Source organism: Danio aesculapii, chromosome 14, assembly GCF_903798145.1.
Source record: "Danio aesculapii chromosome 14, fDanAes4.1, whole genome shotgun sequence".
In the NCBI taxonomy this organism is placed as follows: domain Eukaryota; kingdom Metazoa; phylum Chordata; class Actinopteri; order Cypriniformes; family Danionidae; genus Danio; species Danio aesculapii.
Window position 1 is genome coordinate 2080722 of NC_079448.1, and position 20524 is coordinate 2101245.

At 37.2% G+C, this 20524-nt stretch overlaps 2 protein-coding genes across 4 annotated transcripts in view; one reads left to right on the forward strand and one right to left on the reverse strand.

Annotated features, from left to right (window-relative positions):
• kcnip1a (Kv channel interacting protein 1 a) overlaps positions 1-6103 on the forward strand; it is a 123746-nt gene extending 117643 nt beyond the window's left edge. For all 3 annotated transcript variants that reach the window (XM_056472736.1, XM_056472735.1, XM_056472737.1), the window contains exons 6-8: positions 548-652; positions 1492-1554; positions 5200-6103. In XM_056472736.1, coding sequence (XP_056328711.1) covers positions 548-652; positions 1492-1554; positions 5200-5247 — 216 coding nt within the window. In that variant the 3' untranslated portion in view covers positions 5248-6103. The remainder of the gene's footprint in view (positions 1-547; positions 653-1491; positions 1555-5199) is intronic.
• Positions 6104-11693: 5590 nt separating this feature from the next.
• LOC130240732 (T-cell leukemia homeobox protein 3) lies at positions 11694-20011 on the reverse strand. Its single transcript, XM_056472362.1, has 3 exons — positions 19543-20011; positions 17607-17841; positions 11694-14078 (listed from the first exon to the last, which is right to left on the reverse strand). Exons 1-3 carry the CDS (start codon positions 19871-19873, stop codon positions 13877-13879), a joined length of 768 nt encoding a protein of 255 aa, XP_056328337.1. The 5' UTR covers positions 19874-20011; the 3' UTR covers positions 11694-13876.
• Positions 20012-20524: the final 513 nt, after the last annotated feature.

Sequence of the window (20524 nt, forward strand, 5' to 3'; positions counted from 1 at the left end):
ACCAAATGTCCCCACATGTATAGCAATACCAGTAAATTTTGAGCTGGACAGGTGTGTGTATGTGTGTGTGTGTATGGACAAATGTCCCCACATGTATAGCAATACCAGTAAATTTTGAGCTGTACAGGTGTGTGTATGTTTGTGTGTGTATGACCAAATGTCCCCACATGTATAGCAATACCAGTAAATTTTGAGCTGTACAGGTGTGTGTATGTTTGTGTGTGTATGACCAATTGTCCCCACATATATAGCAATACCAGTACATTTTGACCTGGTAAGGACATTTTTGGTCCCCATGAGGAAAACGGCTCAGAAATCACAGAGAATGAATATTTTGAATGGGAAGTGCCCATAAAGATAGCTGTGTGTGTGTGTGTGTGTGCGTGTGTGTGTGTGTGTGTGTGTGTGTGTGTGTGTGTGTGTGTGTGTGACATGAACATTTGCTCTGCATTTTGAAAATATGTGAAACAGAATTAAATAATTTAGCCTTCAGCTGTATATTTTAAAGATGTTTATTAAAAGGATAATTGTCATGTTTTTGTTCCAGGAGATGATGGATATTGTGAAAGCCATATATGACATGATGGGCCGCTACACGTATCCCGCCCTGAAGACTGACACACCCAAACAACACGTGGATGCTTTCTTTCAGGTCAGAGTGTAATCATGAACCTCCACTACTGTCTGTGCAACATCTCTGAACAACATTCATTCATTCATTCATTTTTCCATCGGCTTAGTCCCTTATTTATCAGGGGAGGCCACAGCGGAATGAACCGCCAACTATTTTGGCATATGTTTTATGCCAGCCGCAACCCAGTACTGGAAAACACCCAAACACACTCTGACATGCACTCACGCTCACACTATGGTTTACACTATTAGTTTACTCTATACTGCATGTGTTTGGACTATGGGGGAAACCGGAGCACCCAGAGGAAACACACACACATGGGGAGAACTTGCAAACTCCACATAGAAATGCTAACCGACCCAACTAGGACTCGAACCAGTGACCCTCTTGCTGTGAGGCCAAAGTGCTAAACACTGAGCTACCGACACGGCCCCTATATACAATATCTCTGTTCATAAATACTGTAAATAAAGACAAGTGAAGTTTCATAAACTAATTTCGAGAGGAGCATGTGATTTGATTGAGCACGTCTGGCCGCTCATCTGTAATCAGTAATAATCCAATCAGAGTGGTCCTAGTTTACTATAAATGGATCATTTTCTTCCTACTGCTCTATCTTTGTTTGGAAGAATCCCCCCTTCCACCCCATCTCCTCCTTTTCCTCCCTTTTCTAAAGGGGGAGCTCTCGAGACCTACCTGATCTCAGATCTCCTGATATGCTTATTGACCGGGCGGGAGCCCAGGGCTCAAATATCTCCGAGCTCAGGGTTCTCTCCCAGGACAGCATGCCAAACCTGCTTTATACGCCAAGCATATCTAAGTGGGAACTCTTGAAATGGATGTTTGTTTGTTTGCAGAAGATGGACAAGAACAGAGATGGAGTCGTCACTCTGGATGAATTCATTGTCTCCTGTACAGAGGTACGACTTCATGTTCAGAACTGCATAGTAGCTAATCATAAGGATCAGGAATTCAGATCTATAGTACTATCATATGCAGTTGAAGACAAAATTATTCGCCCTGTTGTGAATTTTTGTTAATCTTTTATCAAATATTTCCCAAATGATGTTGAACAGATTCAGGATTTTTTCACAGTATTTCCTATAATATTTTTTCTTCTGGAGAAAGTCTTATTTGTTTTATTTCAGCTAGAGTAAAAGCAGTTTTTAATTGTTTTAAAGCCATTTTAAGGTCAATATTATTAGCCTCCTTAAGCAATATTAGTTTTGGATTGTCTCCAGAACAAACCACTGTTATACAATGACTTGCCTAATTACCCTAACTTTACCCTAATTACCCTAGTTAAGCCTTTAAATGTCACTTTAAGCTGAATACTAGTGTCTTGAAGAATATCTAGTCTAATATTATGTGCTGTCATCATGGCAAAGAGAAAATAAATCAGTTATTACAAATTAATTATTAAAACTATTATGATTAGTAATGTGCTGAAAAATCTTCTCTCCATTAAACAGAAATTGGGGGAAAAAAATCTACTGGAGAGCTAGTAATTCTGACTTCAACTGTACATTACAGACCAGGGGTGGGCAAACTCGGTCCTGGAGGGCCGGTGTCCTGCATAGTTTAGCTTCAGCTCTAATCAAACACACCTGAACATGCTAATCAGTGTCTCCAAGATCACTAATGAGCTATAAGCAGGTGTGTTTGATTAGAGTTGGAGCTAAACTGTGCAGTACACCGGCCCTCCAGGATCGACTCTGCCCACCCCTGTTATAGACTGTGCTGTATTCATTGCAAACAGCCTGCCTTGTTCCTCCTGTCATACAGTGAACAGTGTCCTCTAGTGGCAGAGAGTGAGACTTGCAGCTTTGATTAAATGCAATTAAAGAGCCCATATTATACATTTAAAAGGGTCATATTTCAGTTTTATGGGTCTCCTACAACATACTGATATGCATGCAAGCTCAAAAAACACTTTCATGGTCTTATAATATGATTTTTTTACCTAATTATCCCAGCGACTCCCATATGAATCGTTCAGCGATTCATTTGTTCCCAAACCCCTCCTTAGCACCAAGCTAATCTGCGCTGATTAGACCGATGACAGCCTGTTGTGACTGGTCGACAGCGCTCAGCGTGAGCAAGTAAAATGCCCAGCATGGTTTGTCAAGCCCTCGGTTCGCCAACATTGGTATAGGATCCGATCACAGCGGATGCCCGAAATACGCTTCATAGTAAAACTTACTCAACAGTGTTATTCAGACACCTCACCACCAAAAGCAGTGTAGTTAAACACCAGCATGTTGCTCCATTTTTAACTGTGATACACATTCAGTATTAATCCACACAGCAGCAAAAGCTAAACTATTCTGAACCTTGACCGCTGCACGTGTGTAGGATCAGCTGATGGTGGTCATAGCAATGACAAACGGCAGTCGAGCACGAGCTCATAAACGCATTTAGATCCGTAAACAGAGCGGCACGCGTCCCGTTTCAACGTCATTAGACGCTATATGAGAATATAAAGATAACCATATACAGTACAAGCGGTTACAAGTAACAAAACACAATTAAATACATCATTTGCAAGCTAGAGAGAACAAGGAGACAGCCTTTCACTTATGAAATGTGTCGTGGGCCAGGTCTGATTTCATGAATTCTCTTTTATTTTGGAGCTTTTCTCCCTTCTCAGCTGTAGATCATTTCTATTTGCAGTCATTGCTGTGGCACCTCTTGCATGAAGTGTTATATGTTCTCAGGGCTTACCTGTAGTCTGCTTTGCCCAGAGATCACATTCCCAGCCAGGGGGTTGTAGCGCTCACCAGAGCTCCTCCTCAGCTGCAGCATTTGTGCCTAATAAACTGGCCTTATTTTGCACGCACCCCTGGTGTATTGTCTGTCCATTCGTCTCACAAGTCTCATACATCAGTAGTCTTTTCTGATCCTTCCTTTAACAAACGAATGAATCGCCCATTCCCCTTACACTTCCAAGGTAAGCACAGCGTCTTCGTGACTCATGATGACTTCAGGATCTGTTTGTATTTGCTGCTGGGTAAGTGGGCGGGGCCGCAGGTTTAAATTTTCCCGGGTTTGCGTGTGCAACAATTGGGCGGGGCTTATATTTCATAGCCATGTCAGGCGGAAACGTCTAAAGACTCGTTTTGAAGATGATTCATTCCAACCACTATGAGTCGACTCTTTTTTTTAGATGAATCAATAGATTTAAAAACTGTCCACTGACAGATTTAAAGGGCACCTATGGTAAAAAATCTACTTTTCAAGCTGTTTGGACAGCCATATGTGCATGTATGGTGTATAGACCGTCATATTGGGGTGATATAAGCACACCCAGTGCTTTTTATTCAATTTAACAACATAAAAACGGTAGACCAATTGGAGCGGTTTTCAAACCGACCGCAACTTTACGTAGGAGAGCGGTCCCCCCGCCCACTAATATTGATTGACAGGCGCGTCATCATATCCTCAGTTTGTTGATTCACGTCCGGCATTTTCAGCGTGAGTCGAAGCGATATCACTAAAGGAACACGCTAGCTCTATTTTTAGATGCAAGGCTCATTGGGCTCAACACAAGATCAATATTCTCCACATTATCGCTCTAATCGGGATTATTGGTTGTATCTTTAGGTAGGTTTGCAAACATGTGTACTTCTCATTGAGTCTACCTTATACTTCAGCCGTTTGCATTTCTCGCGATCCCAGAAGCTCCCTGTGATCTTAACTAGCATGCGTTTTAGAATACTAAACATCGGTTTCTATCAGGGTACACTCAAGTCGACGGCTGGGCGCCGCGGACCGCTGCAGAAACCTATGTTTAGAATTCAAAAATGCGTGGCGCGACGATTCGGGATACTTCATGTCTCTGCCGCGCCACAGACAGTGTCTGGTGTGCCGTGTCGCGGCTTCGAGCGGCGCATCCGGTGCCTCAATCAAAGTTAATTCAGTGTGTGTGGTTATTAGTCTCTGTGTACAAGCTCGGCACTTTAAACTAGCACACAGTTGGCTGTAAAACTGTACAAAGACACAAATGATTTTGTACTCTCTGCTTGGTCTGTGTCCGAGTCGTACATGTACGACTGATTGCTAAACCTCTCACTCCTTCTCCTTCTCTGAGTCTTCCTGTCAGACTCTGTTGCAAACGCAGAACGGGTGAGCTCATGGCCCCGCCCCCTTGTTACGTTGGCGGGAAGCCGAAACTAATTTACATGTGAAGCAACACACCCCTAAATCAGCGAGCTGTGGACACGCCCCCAACATGACACTTTTTAACACATTATAATAAACAAATCTGAATTGTGTTTTAAACTGAACCTAAACTGGCACACTCAGAAGAACCAGAATATTAATATTAAATCATAAAAAAGAGGTAAACTATGTGCCCTTTAAGCCTGGATATTTCACTTCACTTAGAGCTGTGTTACACACTACATGGAAGGGCATTTTCAAAAACCCACAATAGGGGCTCTTTAAGTTATAAATGACTCAGTCTTCCATGTGTTATGATAGAATAAACAATTTGCATAATTATCTTTTATGTGTCCTTGTGAAGGGTCTCACATCTTTGTTGTGTTGGTGTTTTGTGTGTTCAGGATGAGAACATCATGAGGTCTCTGCAGCTCTTCGAGAACGTGATTTAGAGCCACGAATACAGAAATGGAGGAAGATAAACAAACTGACGAGCGTTCAGTCTGAAACCGGAACAACATTCACCCTGTCGTAACTCCACAAACACATTCACCCAGACTGTTTTGCTTTCAGAAAATCCTCCGTTAAAGCTCGATTGGGCATCAGAGTTATGCGTTTATAACCAAACAAGCAACTAGCATGTCAGAGTGTCTCCAAAGCTGACTTTACTGTGAGGGTTTTGAAATATGAAAACGTTATTAATTTTATCTATGTCAAACTCTGAGGTACATTTTTTGCAGAGTAATATCCAGTCGACTTGTGATATAACGTATGTGCTACAAACATTCAGCACATCTGATGCGAGGTGTTTTTATGTGTTTGTCATTTTGATAAATTTTAAAAATCTGTTAATTAATTTCTCAGTATTTTTGTGATTCACTGGTGTTTTCTGTATATTTACGGTTATTAATTGCATTATGGGATCTTGATCATCATCTTGAAAAATTGCGCTCATTTGAGCATTTTGAAACAGTTTATTGCATTTGAAGTTATATTTTTAAATATTTATTATTATTATTATTATTATTATTATTATTATTATTATTATTATTATTATTATTATTATTATTATTATTATTATTATTATTGGGCAACACAGTGGCTCAGTGGTTAGCGCTGTGGCCTCACAGCAAGAAGGTCACTGGTTCAAGTCCCGGCTGGGTCAGTTGGCATTTCTGTATGGAGTTTGCATGTTCTCCCTGTGTCAGCGTGGGTTTCCTCTGGGTGCTCCGGTTTCCTCCATAGTCCAAACACATGCGCTATAGGGGAATTAAATTAACTAAATAGGCTGTAGTGTATGTGTGTGTGTGTGTGTGCGTCCATGCGTGCGTGCGTGTGTGTGTGTGGGTGTTTCCCAGTAATGGGTTGCAGCTGAAAGGGCATCCGCTGTGTAAAACATATGTTGAATAAGTTTGCGGTTCATTATTATTATTACTATTATTATCAATATTATTATTATTATTATTTTATTATATAATTAAGTCTGTAACATACCAGAAAAAAGTACTCTTAGTTTATTATCAGTTTTTTTACTATTATTTACAACATCAACCCAGATAATATATCACTACTGCTATATATGAGCAATATCACACGAGTAGCTGTGCAATATGGCTGTATATCAGCACTGGTGGGAGGCATGCGTTGACTCGAGGCCGCAGGCCGAGTGCCTTAGTGTCCCACCAGTGAGGATATGCAGCCATATTGCACTCCTACAAGTGTGATATTGTGTTTATACAACAGTTCGGCGGCAAAATCATGTATATAAAAAAGAGAATCAAACACATACAGTCCAAAAACACGTACAGTCCTTTTGTATGAGGAACTACTTTCTTCCGCCGTTCATTCACATCTGCAGCTGATGGTCAGAACAGCAGAAACCATTGCTCATTCACCAGCATCACTCTAGAGCTAGAGTTTGACTGATTCTCTAGCGTAATGTCTAAAGTGATGACAAAACAGGTGAGTGTGCTCCCATTTTAAGATTATAAGGCTTAAAATGCCATCAGTCTACAGAGATTTCCCAGTATTTCTCTGTTGTAATCGGGATATCACAATAGTTAACACAGAAAAAGCCAAAGCAAAGCAAACACTAGCAGATTACTATGGTATAAATACAGAAATACAACATACAAAAGAGAGAGATCCTACTATAATGTCACTTACCTGTTTTATAATGATTTGATCAGCTGTAGTTTGACATTTTGCTGAGTTTTTCTCCTCTAAGGACTTATTTTGTATTCTCTGTCGCCATCTTGGGGTGGAACGTCAACCATCTTTGCTTTCCTCAGTATGACAGGCTGATGGCGTCAACGTGCTGAATCTCCAAAATGATAAATATTTTAAATAGGCACTATCCTTATAAATAAACTGCATAGTTGCAATCTAAACAACTACATTCTTGCCTAAAAAGCCTCAAAAGTACATTATGATGTCCAGCAGCTGCAATATTTGTCAAACTGTAGAGAGTTTATTGATCTGCTGTCACTTTATGTGGGCGGAGTAATACACAAGGGTGAAGAGGCTGTATGAGTGCTGAGATTGCTTTAATTTCTCACGGCTATCAGCCAATCAGATTCAAGAACCAGACAGAACTGTTGTGTATGTGTGTATATATATATATATCACTATTAAAAATGTCAATAAAAGTTAGTACTAGGAAAGATCAAGATCCCATAATGCAATTCAAAATCATAAAGCGCGAATCACAAAATATGTAAATCTGTTAATCCACGGATCTTTTTTTACAGTGTGATCCAGTAGCATAAAGTGGTGTCTCAATGGTTTTCTTACCAAGCGACAGTCGTTTAGTGTTTGTCCTCCGTTAGCGTTAGCGTAGCTTTGTGTTTGCTTCTTGGCAGTGTTTGTGTACTGTGCTTGTTTGTTTGTTCATATGGAAGGCCATCGGGGCCAAAACACATGAAATCTGAACGCATCAAAACACTGCCAGCACATCGGCACAATAGCCAATGAAACGGCTGTATTTAAGACCGTATTAGCATATGAGATGCAATTGTACTTTTGGCATCAGGGCATGAAAACAAAACTCGAGTGTTAAAATCTGCATAGATGAGCTATCTTGAGTATATGAAGCAGTGTTATTCTCTGATTGGCCAGTAATTGTTTTTGCGCAATTATTAAATGGCAAAGACAGTGTTGTAATTATATAAATGTGAAATTTGATGCAGCACTGTGACTATTTGAACAGAATATTATCACAGTATTATCAGTTTGCCATGCGAACATCTTTCTGATTTTGCAATATAAGTTACTTATTATTTTCTTTTATTTTTTTATAAATACATCTACAGTTCAGTCGTATTATTTTTTGTTTATTTTTATAATTTGATTAAATGTAATGATAATAATAAATTATATATATATATATATATATATATATATATATATATATATATATATATATATATATATATATATATATATATATATATATATTGTTATTATTTTTTAAGTAATATTAATAAATACTTGAAAGTTCTGTATTATTAATTACTTTGCAGTTTTAATTTAGTGATATATATATATATATATATATATATATATATATATATATATATATATATATATATATATATATATATATATATATATATATATATTTTTTTTTTTTTTTTTTACATTTTTTATTTTATAGATTTATTTTTTATTTGATTAATAATAATAATACAGATGATTACTAATTAGTGCTGGGCAAAAATTAATCGTGCTTAATGGCATCCAAAATAAAAGTGTAAAATAGATGTAACAACATTTTTTGATAGTTTTATTTGTATGTGTGTGTATACATAATGAATATATATAATACACGCACATATATACGTCAACAAACTTTTATTTTGGATGCGATTAATCTTTACTCACCACTATTACTAATACCACAAGTGAAAAATTGATTAGTTACTTTACTTAAAGTGGTTAAACCTGTTGTAATTTGGTTGGTTATATTTAACATTTTTATTATTATGCGCAAACTTAATTTACTTAAAACAGTGAGGATAAACCAATTACAATATAATGAATAGGTAAAGTCAACAAATCACTTTTCATAGTGTACTACTACTACTACCAGTACTACTACAACAACTATTAAATTATCAATAAATACTACTTCTAAATTGTCTACTACTTTCCCAATTAGATTTTCATCCTTTGTTATATATATATATATATAAACTAATGCTTATAAAGTTACATAGACAGACTTTATGTTTATTTGTGAAGGACATAATATATCATTATACTGGTTTTATCTCCTTCCAAAAATAAAAGCTGCCTCAACTAGTCAAACTGTGTGTGTGCATGCGTGCGAGTGTGTGTGTGCGCATTAAACAAACCTGTTCAAGTCAGACTATGTATAATGACGTTTTATGTAGTGTTTTGGCCTTAGCCTGCTTTCCATATGTGTGTTCATTTTAAGTGATGCGCCTCACTTGTCTCTCTATTGCAACCGAGCTAAGCTCCACCCACTCAGAAATCTGCATTCTGATTGGTCTGTTTGCCTGCCAGCGTCATCAGAATGTCAGGCTTCACCTCAGTATGTGATTCTCTAATATAAAGTACTGCGCTTCACTTTCTACATGATTTTATTTTTTATTTTTGGGGGAAGTATTAGCCTTTTCCTCACATATGTGCAGATTATGATGTGAAGGTGGCGAGGATTGTGATCGACAGGTGCCGTAGCAAACTTCAGCAGTCAATGTATTTTGTGTATTTGTATGTAATGTTTCATTTAAAACATGTTTTTGATATTATTATTTTTTTACCACATGAAAGCTGTGAATTGCCAAAACTTAGTACTGTTTTATGCAGCCATAATGCCATCTTACTGTGACTATAATTTAAGAAGAGAGCAAACAATTATATGTAAAGGAAGCAAATAAAAGATCACTGTATGTGTTACTTTATTTATATTAGTGATATAATATATACTGAGAAAAATGAGTTAGAAAGGAGATAATACAGAGGATGAACTGAAAAAAAAGATATAATATTAAAATAACATTAATAAATTGATTAAAAATAACAATATAGTGAGTGATGTTTGATATATATATATATATATATATATATATATATATATATATATATATATATAGTAGTGATTAATCGCATCCAAAATAAAAGTTCATATTTACTAAATACATTTGTGCGTACTGTGTATATTTTTGTGTGTTTTTATATATATATATACGTCCATACATACATACACAAAAGCAATATCACACTTTTAGCCGTGCGATATGGCTGTATATCGGCACTGGTGGGAGTTGTGCGTTGCCACGAGGCCGCAGGCCGGGTACCATAGTGTCCCACCAGTGAGGATATACAGCTATATTGCACTACTACAAGTGTGATATTGCATTTAAACAACAGTTCGATGGCATAATCATGTATATAAAAAAGAGTATCAAACACGGAGAGTCTAAAAATCCTTTTGTATGAGGAACTACTTTCTTCCGCCATTCATTCTCATCTGCAGCTGACATCAGAACAGCAGAAGTCATTGCTACTTCACCAGCATCACTTTAGAGCTAGTGTTTGAATGATTCTCTAGCGTAATGTCTAAAGTGATGACAAAACAGCTGATTTTGCTCCCATTTTAAGATTATAAGGCTGAATGTCATTAAAGGCCATCAGTCTACAGAGATTTTCCAGTATTTCTCTGTTGTAATCGGGAGATCACAATAGTAAACACAGAAAAAGCCAAAGCAAAGCAAACACTAGCAGATTACTATGGTATAAATACAGAAATACAACATACAAAAGAGAGAGATCCTACTAAAATGTCACTTACCTGTTTTATAATGATTTGATCAGCTGTAGTTTGACATTACGCTGAGTTTTTCTCCTCTAAGGACTTATTTTGTAGTCTCTGTCGCCATCTTGTGGTGGAACGTCAACCATCTTTGCTCTGCTCAGTATGACAGGCTGATGGCGTCAACGTGCTGAATCTCCAAAATGATAAATATTTTAAAATAGGCACTATCCTTATAAATAAACTGCATAGTTGCAATCTAAACAACCACATTCTAGCCTAAAAAGCCTCAAAAGTACATTATGATGTCCATTAGCTGTAATATTTGTCAAACTGTAGTGAGTTTATTGATCTGCTGTCACTCTATGTGGGCGGAGTAATACACAAGGGTGAAGAGGCTGTATAAGTGCTGAAATTGCAGAATATCGCACGGCTATCAGCCAATCAAATTCGAGAACCAAACAGAACTGTTGTGTGTGTGTATGTATATATATATATATATATATATATATATATATATATATATATATATATATATATATACAACCTTTTATTTTGGATGCAATTAATCGTTGACTGCACTATATGTATGTATACTATCTATCTATCTATCTATCTATCTATCTATCTATCTATCTATCTATCTATCTATCTATCTATCTATCTATCTATCTACATATATATATATATATATATATATATATATATATATATATATATATATATATAAAATGTATTCAACTAGCTAAAATTGTGAACAAAGGCTTGTGTGCCAGGAAGCAAAAGCCATGTTGGTGAATTGTGAGTTTAAAGTGAATTCTGTGTTTATCAGAGCTACAAACAGTCCTGGCAGACCCTAAAAATGCTCCAAAAACCACTTTTTTATTTTTATTTGTGATCATTTGTTGATCATTTTATGATGTGTTTTTTTAACAATCACTGTGCCGGTACAGCAAAACGAGATTCAAATATATGAACTTTAATTTATTACACACATTGTATATTTTATACTCTGCAAAGTGGGCCTGAATATAAGCGGCAGCGTCTATTAAAACTGTGGATGATTTGTTATTTTTTTTCCATGATGTTGTAAAAGAGGAAGCCAGTCTCATGGAGTGACGGAGAGACAGACGGATGCAGGAGACGCTTCCATATCCTCTTGTTCAAATGTTGTATAAATTATTTAACAATAAAACTTCCGATGCCTAACGCTGATTGTGCAGTGTTGTATTTACACACCGTTACTCCTCCCGATAAAAGCACATAATAAACAACGACAAACATTAGTCAGTAAAGCATCGACACCAGAGTAGCACAAAATATTTACCATTGCTTTCATGACATGTAGACTTTTTTACAGACATCTTCTGGGGTCTCATTTATAAGCGTGTAAATGTTTTATTTACAGCATGCGCACGTCAACGTAGTTTTTTTATAGATCACAACTTTTAGGATGTGGCGTACATAGGTTTCTGCCCGTTTTGAGTTGTTTTGTTGAGAAAATGAAGAAGTTTTGATTTTGATTGTCGTATAAAAATCACTTACTAAATCTGTTTACTTTTAATATTGGAGCCGCTCGGTTAAATAAATAAACTTTTAAGATATTCATTCATTCATTTCCCTTCAGCTTAGTCCCTTTATTCATCAGGGGTCGCCACAGTGGGATGAACCGCCAACTATTCCAGCATATGTTTTGCACACCCTTCCAGCTGCAACCCAGTAATGGAAAACATCCATATATTCGCACACATATACTATGGCCAATTTAGTTCATTCAATTCACCTATAGGGTGACACGGTGGCTCAGTGGTCAGCACTGTAACCTCACAGCAAGTAGGTCGCTGATTCGAATCCAAGCTGGGTCAGTTGGCATTCCTTGTGGAGTTTGCATGTTCTCGCCGTGTTGGCGTGGGTTTCCTCCCCGGTGCTCTGGTTTCCCCCACAGTCCAAACACATATAGGTCAAGTCCTGGTGAAATTGGATGAACTGAATTGTTCTGGGTTGCGGCTGGAAGGGCATCCACTGCGTAAAACATATGCATAGTTGCCGGTTCATTCCACTGTGGCGATGCCTGATAAATAGCTGAAGGAAAATGAATTGAATTGTGCATGCTAACTCCAACGCTAAAGTTGTGATCTAATAAAAACAAACCCTATGAGAGAATGTGCGCAGATGTAAACTCTGTGTAAACATATTTAACCCTTGTGTGCTGTTGAGGATGTTTTCATCCACTCCTGGGTGTTTTTAGGCCTACTTTGGCCATGATTTTCTCTGTGTTTCAGCAAATATAATGATTTTTAGCTGACAAATCTTATTTTGACACATATTTTGGGAAAATGCTTTGACATTTTTCAAGAACTCAACAATACTATGGGCAAATTGACTGCCCTTTGGTTATGTTAGGGGCTGTTTTTACCCCATTGATCTCCATTATAATCAATGACAGCATATAATCATGCATTCTTGATTTTTGGTGGTTTTCCCTTTAGGGAAAAGGTAAACATTTGTCATTTTTACTATTTATCATCAGTTGCAGAGCAAAAAAAGCTTAGTTTCTGGCTTTTATATGAAGTATAGTGTATGTGTGTGTGTGTGTGTGAGTGTGTGAGCGAGTGACCTTTGCACACTTATCCTTATATGTCTGTTATAAGCAGTTCAGCTTTCAGAACACAGTAAACACAGTGTATTTCTGCGCACACACACTCTATAATCTGCTGTTTTACTCCACTGAACTCCATATAAAATCCAGACACTTATTTGCACAGGCCTAACTATCTAAAGGGTCAATGCTGACAACTGATGATCAACAATGAAAATGGCAAATTGTACCTCTTGTCAACAGGTAAAACCAGCAACAATCAGGAATGCATGATTATATGCTGTCATGGCTTTGCAATCAAAACATGTCCTTATAATGGAAGTCAATGGGGCAAAAACAGGCACCAACATAACCAAAGGGGAGTCAATTTGAACACTACACAAGGGTTAACTTAAATATTGACTGCATTTAAATCCTCATATCAATACCATTAATAAATAAATTAACATGTATTCTGCTGTAAGTTCACTTTTAAGAAGGTTTCTATGTAAATTAAAATAATAGTAGTAAACATCAGACGCCTGGACTGTATTTACAGATCTTCTGGCAGTGATTGTTTCCCACTGGATTTAAAAAAAGGGGAATGTGTTCGGTGTTGTTTCCACAAAAAGGGCTCCTCACAAAATGAATATTCATATCCAGTCTGTTTGTTGTCAGTTTTCAGGGCAGTGAGTGTGAAGCTGATGGTTTTGGCTCCAGCAGTGTTTCAGGTGCTGGTCATTTTTGCGGTTCTCTCCTGAGCCCAGGGCTGGAGGTTCTGCAGGGCGTAGAGGGAGGAGTTATGCAAACACAGAGGATCCGACGACACAGATTCGCTGATGGACTTCTGGAGGGCGTCGGCCTGCAGCTGAAGCAGCATCCGATTGGCTTGCTGACGCCCCGCCTCCCGTTCCTCAGCCGTTTGCCTTCTGGAGAATTTGAAGTATGAAGTAAGAAGAAAAAATATATTAAACAAAATATTTAATATAAATCAAAGGGATTGTTCATTCAAAAATTACATTTCTGTCATCATTTGATTCAGCCTTCACTTTATTTCTTATTCTGAACACAAAGGAAGACATTTCGAAAAATGCTGAAAACCTGTAAACACTGACCTCCCAAGTATTTGTTACTATCCGCTTGTTAAGTTGGGACTAGGCATGGGCCGGTATAAGATTCTGACGGAATGATAACCTTGGATAAAAATATCTTGATATTGTGATTACTGCTCTAAAATATATTCTTTTTAAATGTCTGGGTAAAAAAGATCAAAAAATTCCCCGTTTAAATCTATTTATTTTATTTTTTGAAAGATTTATAATATTTTTGAGCTCTAAACATGTCAGGCTGAATAAATCAAATCAATCTTTGACTTCTGCTGTCTTCATTTGTTTCAAAAACACTGATTTCTTTACTATTTAAAATGGCCTCTTTGGATATCTTTTCTGCTGGAGATACTGTAGTGCTAAAACAACAACAACAAAAACAACAACAACAACAACAACAACAAATGTAAATAAAAAAATCTGACACGTAGCTTAGGAACGGTATTACAGAACATTTCTGGTGGTTTTAAAACCTTGGCTTTTCCAAACCACGGGATACCTTGAAAACGGTTATCGTCCCATGCCTAGTCAGGACGTCTGACAAACTGTTTCTGGGTCCAAGCCGTTACTTATTAGAATTAAGAGTATATTCGTTTATGACTGCTTTTCAGTCATATATCACACATTAAAGTGAATTTCACATAAAATGATGGCGTACACAACAGTCTCTGGACTTGCTGCATCACAGACACCAATATTTTAACCATTTATTAAAATGTAATCACTTTCAGGCCATCAGATATTAGGCATGGCTCTATATATTGCGATCAAGAGTTTCAACGCTTTATAAACGTTTATTATTACCATTTTATGAGTCTCCCTATATAGTTTGATATAGTGCTTAGACCAGGCATGGGCAAACTCGATCCTGGAGGGCCGGTGTCCCTGCAGAGTTTTGCTCCAACACTAATCAAACACACCTGAACACCCTAATTAGTATCTTCAAGATCACTAGTAAGCTACAAGCAGGTGTGTTTGATTAGGGTTGGTGCAAAACTATGCAGGGACACCGGCCCTCCAGGATCGAGTTTGCCCATCCCTGGCTTAGACCCAGAAGCCGTTTCACGTGACGTCACGCTTAACAAGTGGATAGTTGTTATTCGTTTTTATTTCATATACTTATTCCATAGAATTAGTAAACAATGTGAGGCTGGGTAAATAGTGAATAAATGAACATGTTTGAGTCAACTTTTGCTTTGAATGAATGTGATCAAAAAGTGGGTGAAGTTGCTTCTAATATTTTTAGACTCGTCACCTTGGAATTATAAAGGTTTGATCTGCGTTCTGAATGATTTCGAGATTTTGAGCTTCAAAGTTTTTGCCTTTCATAGCAAACAGTATGTGTAACATTTGTTTTTTAAATAAAAAGTCTTAAAATGTAAACAACTTCCTGTAAAAAACATCCCATAATGTAAATGAGTTGTCAATTAATAAGAATATGTCAATAACTCAATTTGGACAAAAATGTCAAATACATATATAATTCTAATAATTCTAAGGTGATGAAAGGCTGAAAATCTGTAACCATTGCCTCCTGAAGGGTTTCTATTTTGTATTTTTACTATGGAAGTCAATGGTTACCGGTTTTCCATGTCTTTCAATATATCCACTTTTGGTGTTCAACTGAAGAAAGACACTTATAAACAACTTTTAACCTTGAAAAGTTGGAAAAAGTGACTTTTTCTTTATATTGTCTGGGTTGGTGTTGTATATTACGCTACAAACACCTTGTATTAAACTGCCTGTACATTTAATATTGTTTTACAGACTTAATTCTCTATTTCTTATACATTATATTATTTCTAATGACTAAAATGTCCATAAAGGTCACTTTGTTAAACTGTAGAGTTGAATTTTCAGCATCAAAAGTGGACAGAGCAGAGATCAACATCCCATAATGCAATTCAAAACCGCAAATAAACCCAAAACACAAAATATGGAAACGGTGCATTAACAGATCTTGTTTACAGTGTGTTTTGTCCTGTAAGTCAGCAGGAGGCACTGTAAACATGCTGGCTTCCACACAATCAATTTGTGTTGGGGCAATAAGGAGGATTAAGTTAATTTAGTAGTTTTTACAAATTTAAGTAGATTAAACAAAAAAAATTATTTGTTGCAAAAAACTCAATAAATTAATTGTTTAATTAATTTTTTATAAGTAGTTTGAACAAAGGCAACGCAGTGGCGTGTTCTCCCTAGGTTCGCATGGGTTTCCTCAGGGTGCTCCGGTTTCCCTCACAGTCCAAAGACATGCGGTACAGGTGAATTGGGAAGGCTAAATTGTCCGTGGTGTATGAGTGTAAGTGTGTATGGATGTTTCCCAGAGATGGGTTGCGGCTAGAAGGGCATCCACTGCGTAAAACATGTGCTGGATAAGTTGGCGGTTCATTCCACTGTGGCGACCCTGGATTAATAAAGGAACTAAGCCGAAAAGAAAATGAATGAATGAGTTTGAACAAACAGCAAACGTCATTTATTTCAGTGGGAATAACCCAAGGGTTTGGTTTGCAACAACCCAGCAATTATTAAAAAAATTAAGAATTGTGTTGTTTCAGCTCACTTTAATTCAGTAGTTTGAACAAAAACCCACGGAAAAAATGATTCATTGGATTTACAAAATGTTCAGAGGTCAGTGTTTGCTAACCATTTAAATGGGCTGAATTAATTCATTCATTTTCCTTCTTCTTAGTCTCTATTTCAGAGGTTGCCACAGCAGAATGAACCGACAACTATATGTTCTATGCAACGGATGCCCTTCCAGCCATAACACAGTACTGGGAAAAGACTGAATTTAAATAAACTAAGTTAAACATTACTACATTTAATTTGTTTTTTTTTTTTAATTCAGCCCATATAAATTGTCTGCAACCACTTACCTAAAAAAAGCAGTAAATCCAATTTCAGAGCATCAAACGTCATTAATTTAGTCCATATTTGACCCAATGTTGTTTGCTGTGTTGGTTCAGCTCATTTTAAATAAGTAGTCTGAATAAACAAACATTTTAGAGTGTGATGAGCAGGTCTGGTCAGGTTAGCCAGTATACCTGTTCATCACACTCTCCAAGGATTGGTTGGATTTACTCAATTGTTTTAAAGTAAGTAGTTGCAAACCCTGCGCTGAATTTAAACAAACCAAATTTATTAATGTTCAAAATTTGTTCGTTTAAATTCAGCCCGTGTAAACTGTTTGCAGTATACTGGGTTGTGGCTGGAAGGACATATGCCAGAGCAGTTGGCGGTTCATTGCGCCGGGGCGACCCCTGATAAATCAGAGACTAAGCTGAAGGAGAATGAATGAATAAATGAATGAATGAATGAATGAATGAATAAATGAACAGGTCTGTCTCTCACCTCCACTTGGTCCTGCGGTTCTGGAACCAGGTTTTGACCTGCGCGTCCGTCATCTTCAGGCTCTTGGCGAGGGCCGCGCGCTCCGCACTGGCCAGGTATTTCTGCCGGTGAAAGCGTTTCTCCAGCTCACAGATCTGCACCCGCGAGAACGACGTGCGGGGCTTTTTCCGTTTGGGCGGAGTTCGGTTCTGGTACGGGTGACCGATCCGCCGGGTCACGGTGAACGGAATGAGAGCTGCGAAACAGTGCGTGGGGAAAAAAGTGTCATTTCTGTTGTTCTGCTTCCTTATATTTCATTAAAACAAACACATTTCCCCTATAATAATATTATTATAATCATATATTATATTATCATCAGTTTAGTATGTCCTACGCCGTACAAAGCGATTAGTTACTTTACTTAGTAAACCCGTCGCCTTAAAAACAACTGGTTGATTTTACTTAAAGTCAGTAAACCCATTGAGTTAACTTTTATAATTACACACACAGTTTGTTTACTTAATAATTATAAGGCAGCACGTTAACTCTCTTTTTTAAGCAGTCACGTGTCTAATTGATGCACAATTCAAAATGATTTAGTTGATTGCTAATTAAATGTTAGTTTAATATGCACAATAGACTTAACAAAAAAATTTTATATAATATTGAGAAAGGTAAACTCACTTCATTTATTATCTTAAAACAGCTTAAAACACTTGATAAAGCATTCAACATTCAATAATTGTAAGCAAATGTGGCACATCTCTGCGAGTAATTAGAAGGGCATTATTTTTAACGCCTATTTTTAATTTCAAAGCATATTAATAAAGCATCAAAATAAAATGATGCAATGATTCTTGAAGAGCGCGAATGAACGTCCCCTTAATGTTTGTTTCATGCGCCTATTTTTATTATTTATTTATTATATTTCAAATGAATTGTGTACTGTTTTTTTATTTAGTAATTTAATAATGTCGTTCAAATTCTTAATTAATATATTTACATCAATTTAACTGCTAATATTTTAGTCTTTATTTAATATTTTAACATCGAAATTGATGAATTAATATCGCCTGCATTAGGAGCAAGCCAATAATTCATTTTATTAGCATATTTGCCAATATAGTTATGCTAATTTTAGTTATAGTTATACTATTTTGTTTAATGCATACCAGAATTATTAATAGGTTATCATTACAAAAACAAAGAAGTTTATAATTTCATAATGATGATTTGATTTATTTGTATTTATTTGTATTTATATTATTTTTGCAGTGGAATGCATATTTTTATTTTTATTTGTGTTATTTATTATCATTATTTTAAACAAGTACTAACATCCCGTGAAATGTTTTCTGAAACCAAATACGCATCTCCAACATCCAGAGACCTGTGAAGCCTGTGGATAATTTCCAGCATCCTCGCGTTTGTCTTTACCTGGCAGCCTGTCTTTGGGGAACCTGCGGTTGTGTGTACCAGAATTAATATGGCTATCATTACACAAACTGTTTTTGCAATCAAGTTCTTTGCGTAATATCATAGTGATGATTTGATTTGATTACACTTTTAAATGTATTTTTTATTTTATTTATTCTTTATTATTATTATTATTTGCAGTAGAACTTTTTATTTTGATTTATTTTATGTATTATCACAAAATGGATGTACTCATTTTTAAGGTGAGTGGTTGCAATTTATATGGGCTGAAATTAAACAAATTAAATTTAGTAATGTCCAACTTATTTATTTATTTATTTATTTATTTTTGTTGTTTAAATTCAGCCCATATTTGTAACCACTTTTAAAAATTAGTAAATCCAATGCATCATATTCTTCAGTGCATTATTTTAAACAGCTACTAATATCCTGTGAAATATTTTCAGAAACCAACTGCGCATCGCCAGAGACCTGTGAATCTGGTGAATGATTTCCAGCATCCACGTGTTTTTGTCATTACCTGGCAGCCTGTCTTTGGGGAACCTGCGGTTATTGTCCATCCAAGGGAAGCACAGCGCCGGGGCCGCGCTCATCAAGGCGGGAGCGAGCGGTCTGTGCGCTGGGACCCGAATCACTCCGCCGGGCAGCAGCGCGCCGCTCACCCCGAACACCCGGCCGGACTCCTCCAGCGAGAGCCCGGACAGAGAGCCGGAATGAGGGACATGAGGAGCAATGCTCGGACTTCCTAATCGGCTGCTCTCTGGTTCCGCAGACCCCAAAATCTGGTCGATCCCAAACCGTATGGGCTCCTGGTTAGCTTTGCACGGCGGTTTTGGCTCCGCGCGCTCCATGATTTCCAGATTATGTCGGATTAAAAGCGAACGAAATCACGTTAAGTGCGGGAAATACAGTTTAAGTTTAGTTTTAGCCTTGTCCATGGTCGGTTCCCGTGTCTCTCTTTACCCGGTTGAACTCTTCTGACAGGTCTCGCCACCGATGCGCCGCGCGTCAAACTGTCGAGTTTTGCGCTCCGCGGCGCGTGCCAAACTCTTCAACTCAAGTTTTCATTGGTCGACTGCATGGGACCGTCATTATCTCCAGCTATTGGCTGACATTTAGAAAAAAAACTGAACCAGAGCCTCGTCGTGTTGTTCAATAATGTCATCAGAGCAATTTCCGAAATGCGCATTTATTGGGGCTGAAAGATCCTGCTGCTAATTTATTTACAGAGGTCTCTCATTATGTTCAATCGCATTAAACTTTGAATTAACTTTGTAGATATGCGTTCAAAACAGATTCGTGTTTTCTAATGGAATTAACTGCGCTTGGTTTAATTTTAGTGATCAGTACTGCGTTCTCCTCCTGTCAGTTAAAAGTGCGTGTTTTTCTACAGAACGGATTGACTGAGATAAACGCGCAGGATTCATGTCGCTATCGATCGTCGAGCAGAAATCGGAGATCGTCTGGTTTTCGTCATCTCTGAATCTCCAGATCTGCTGCTC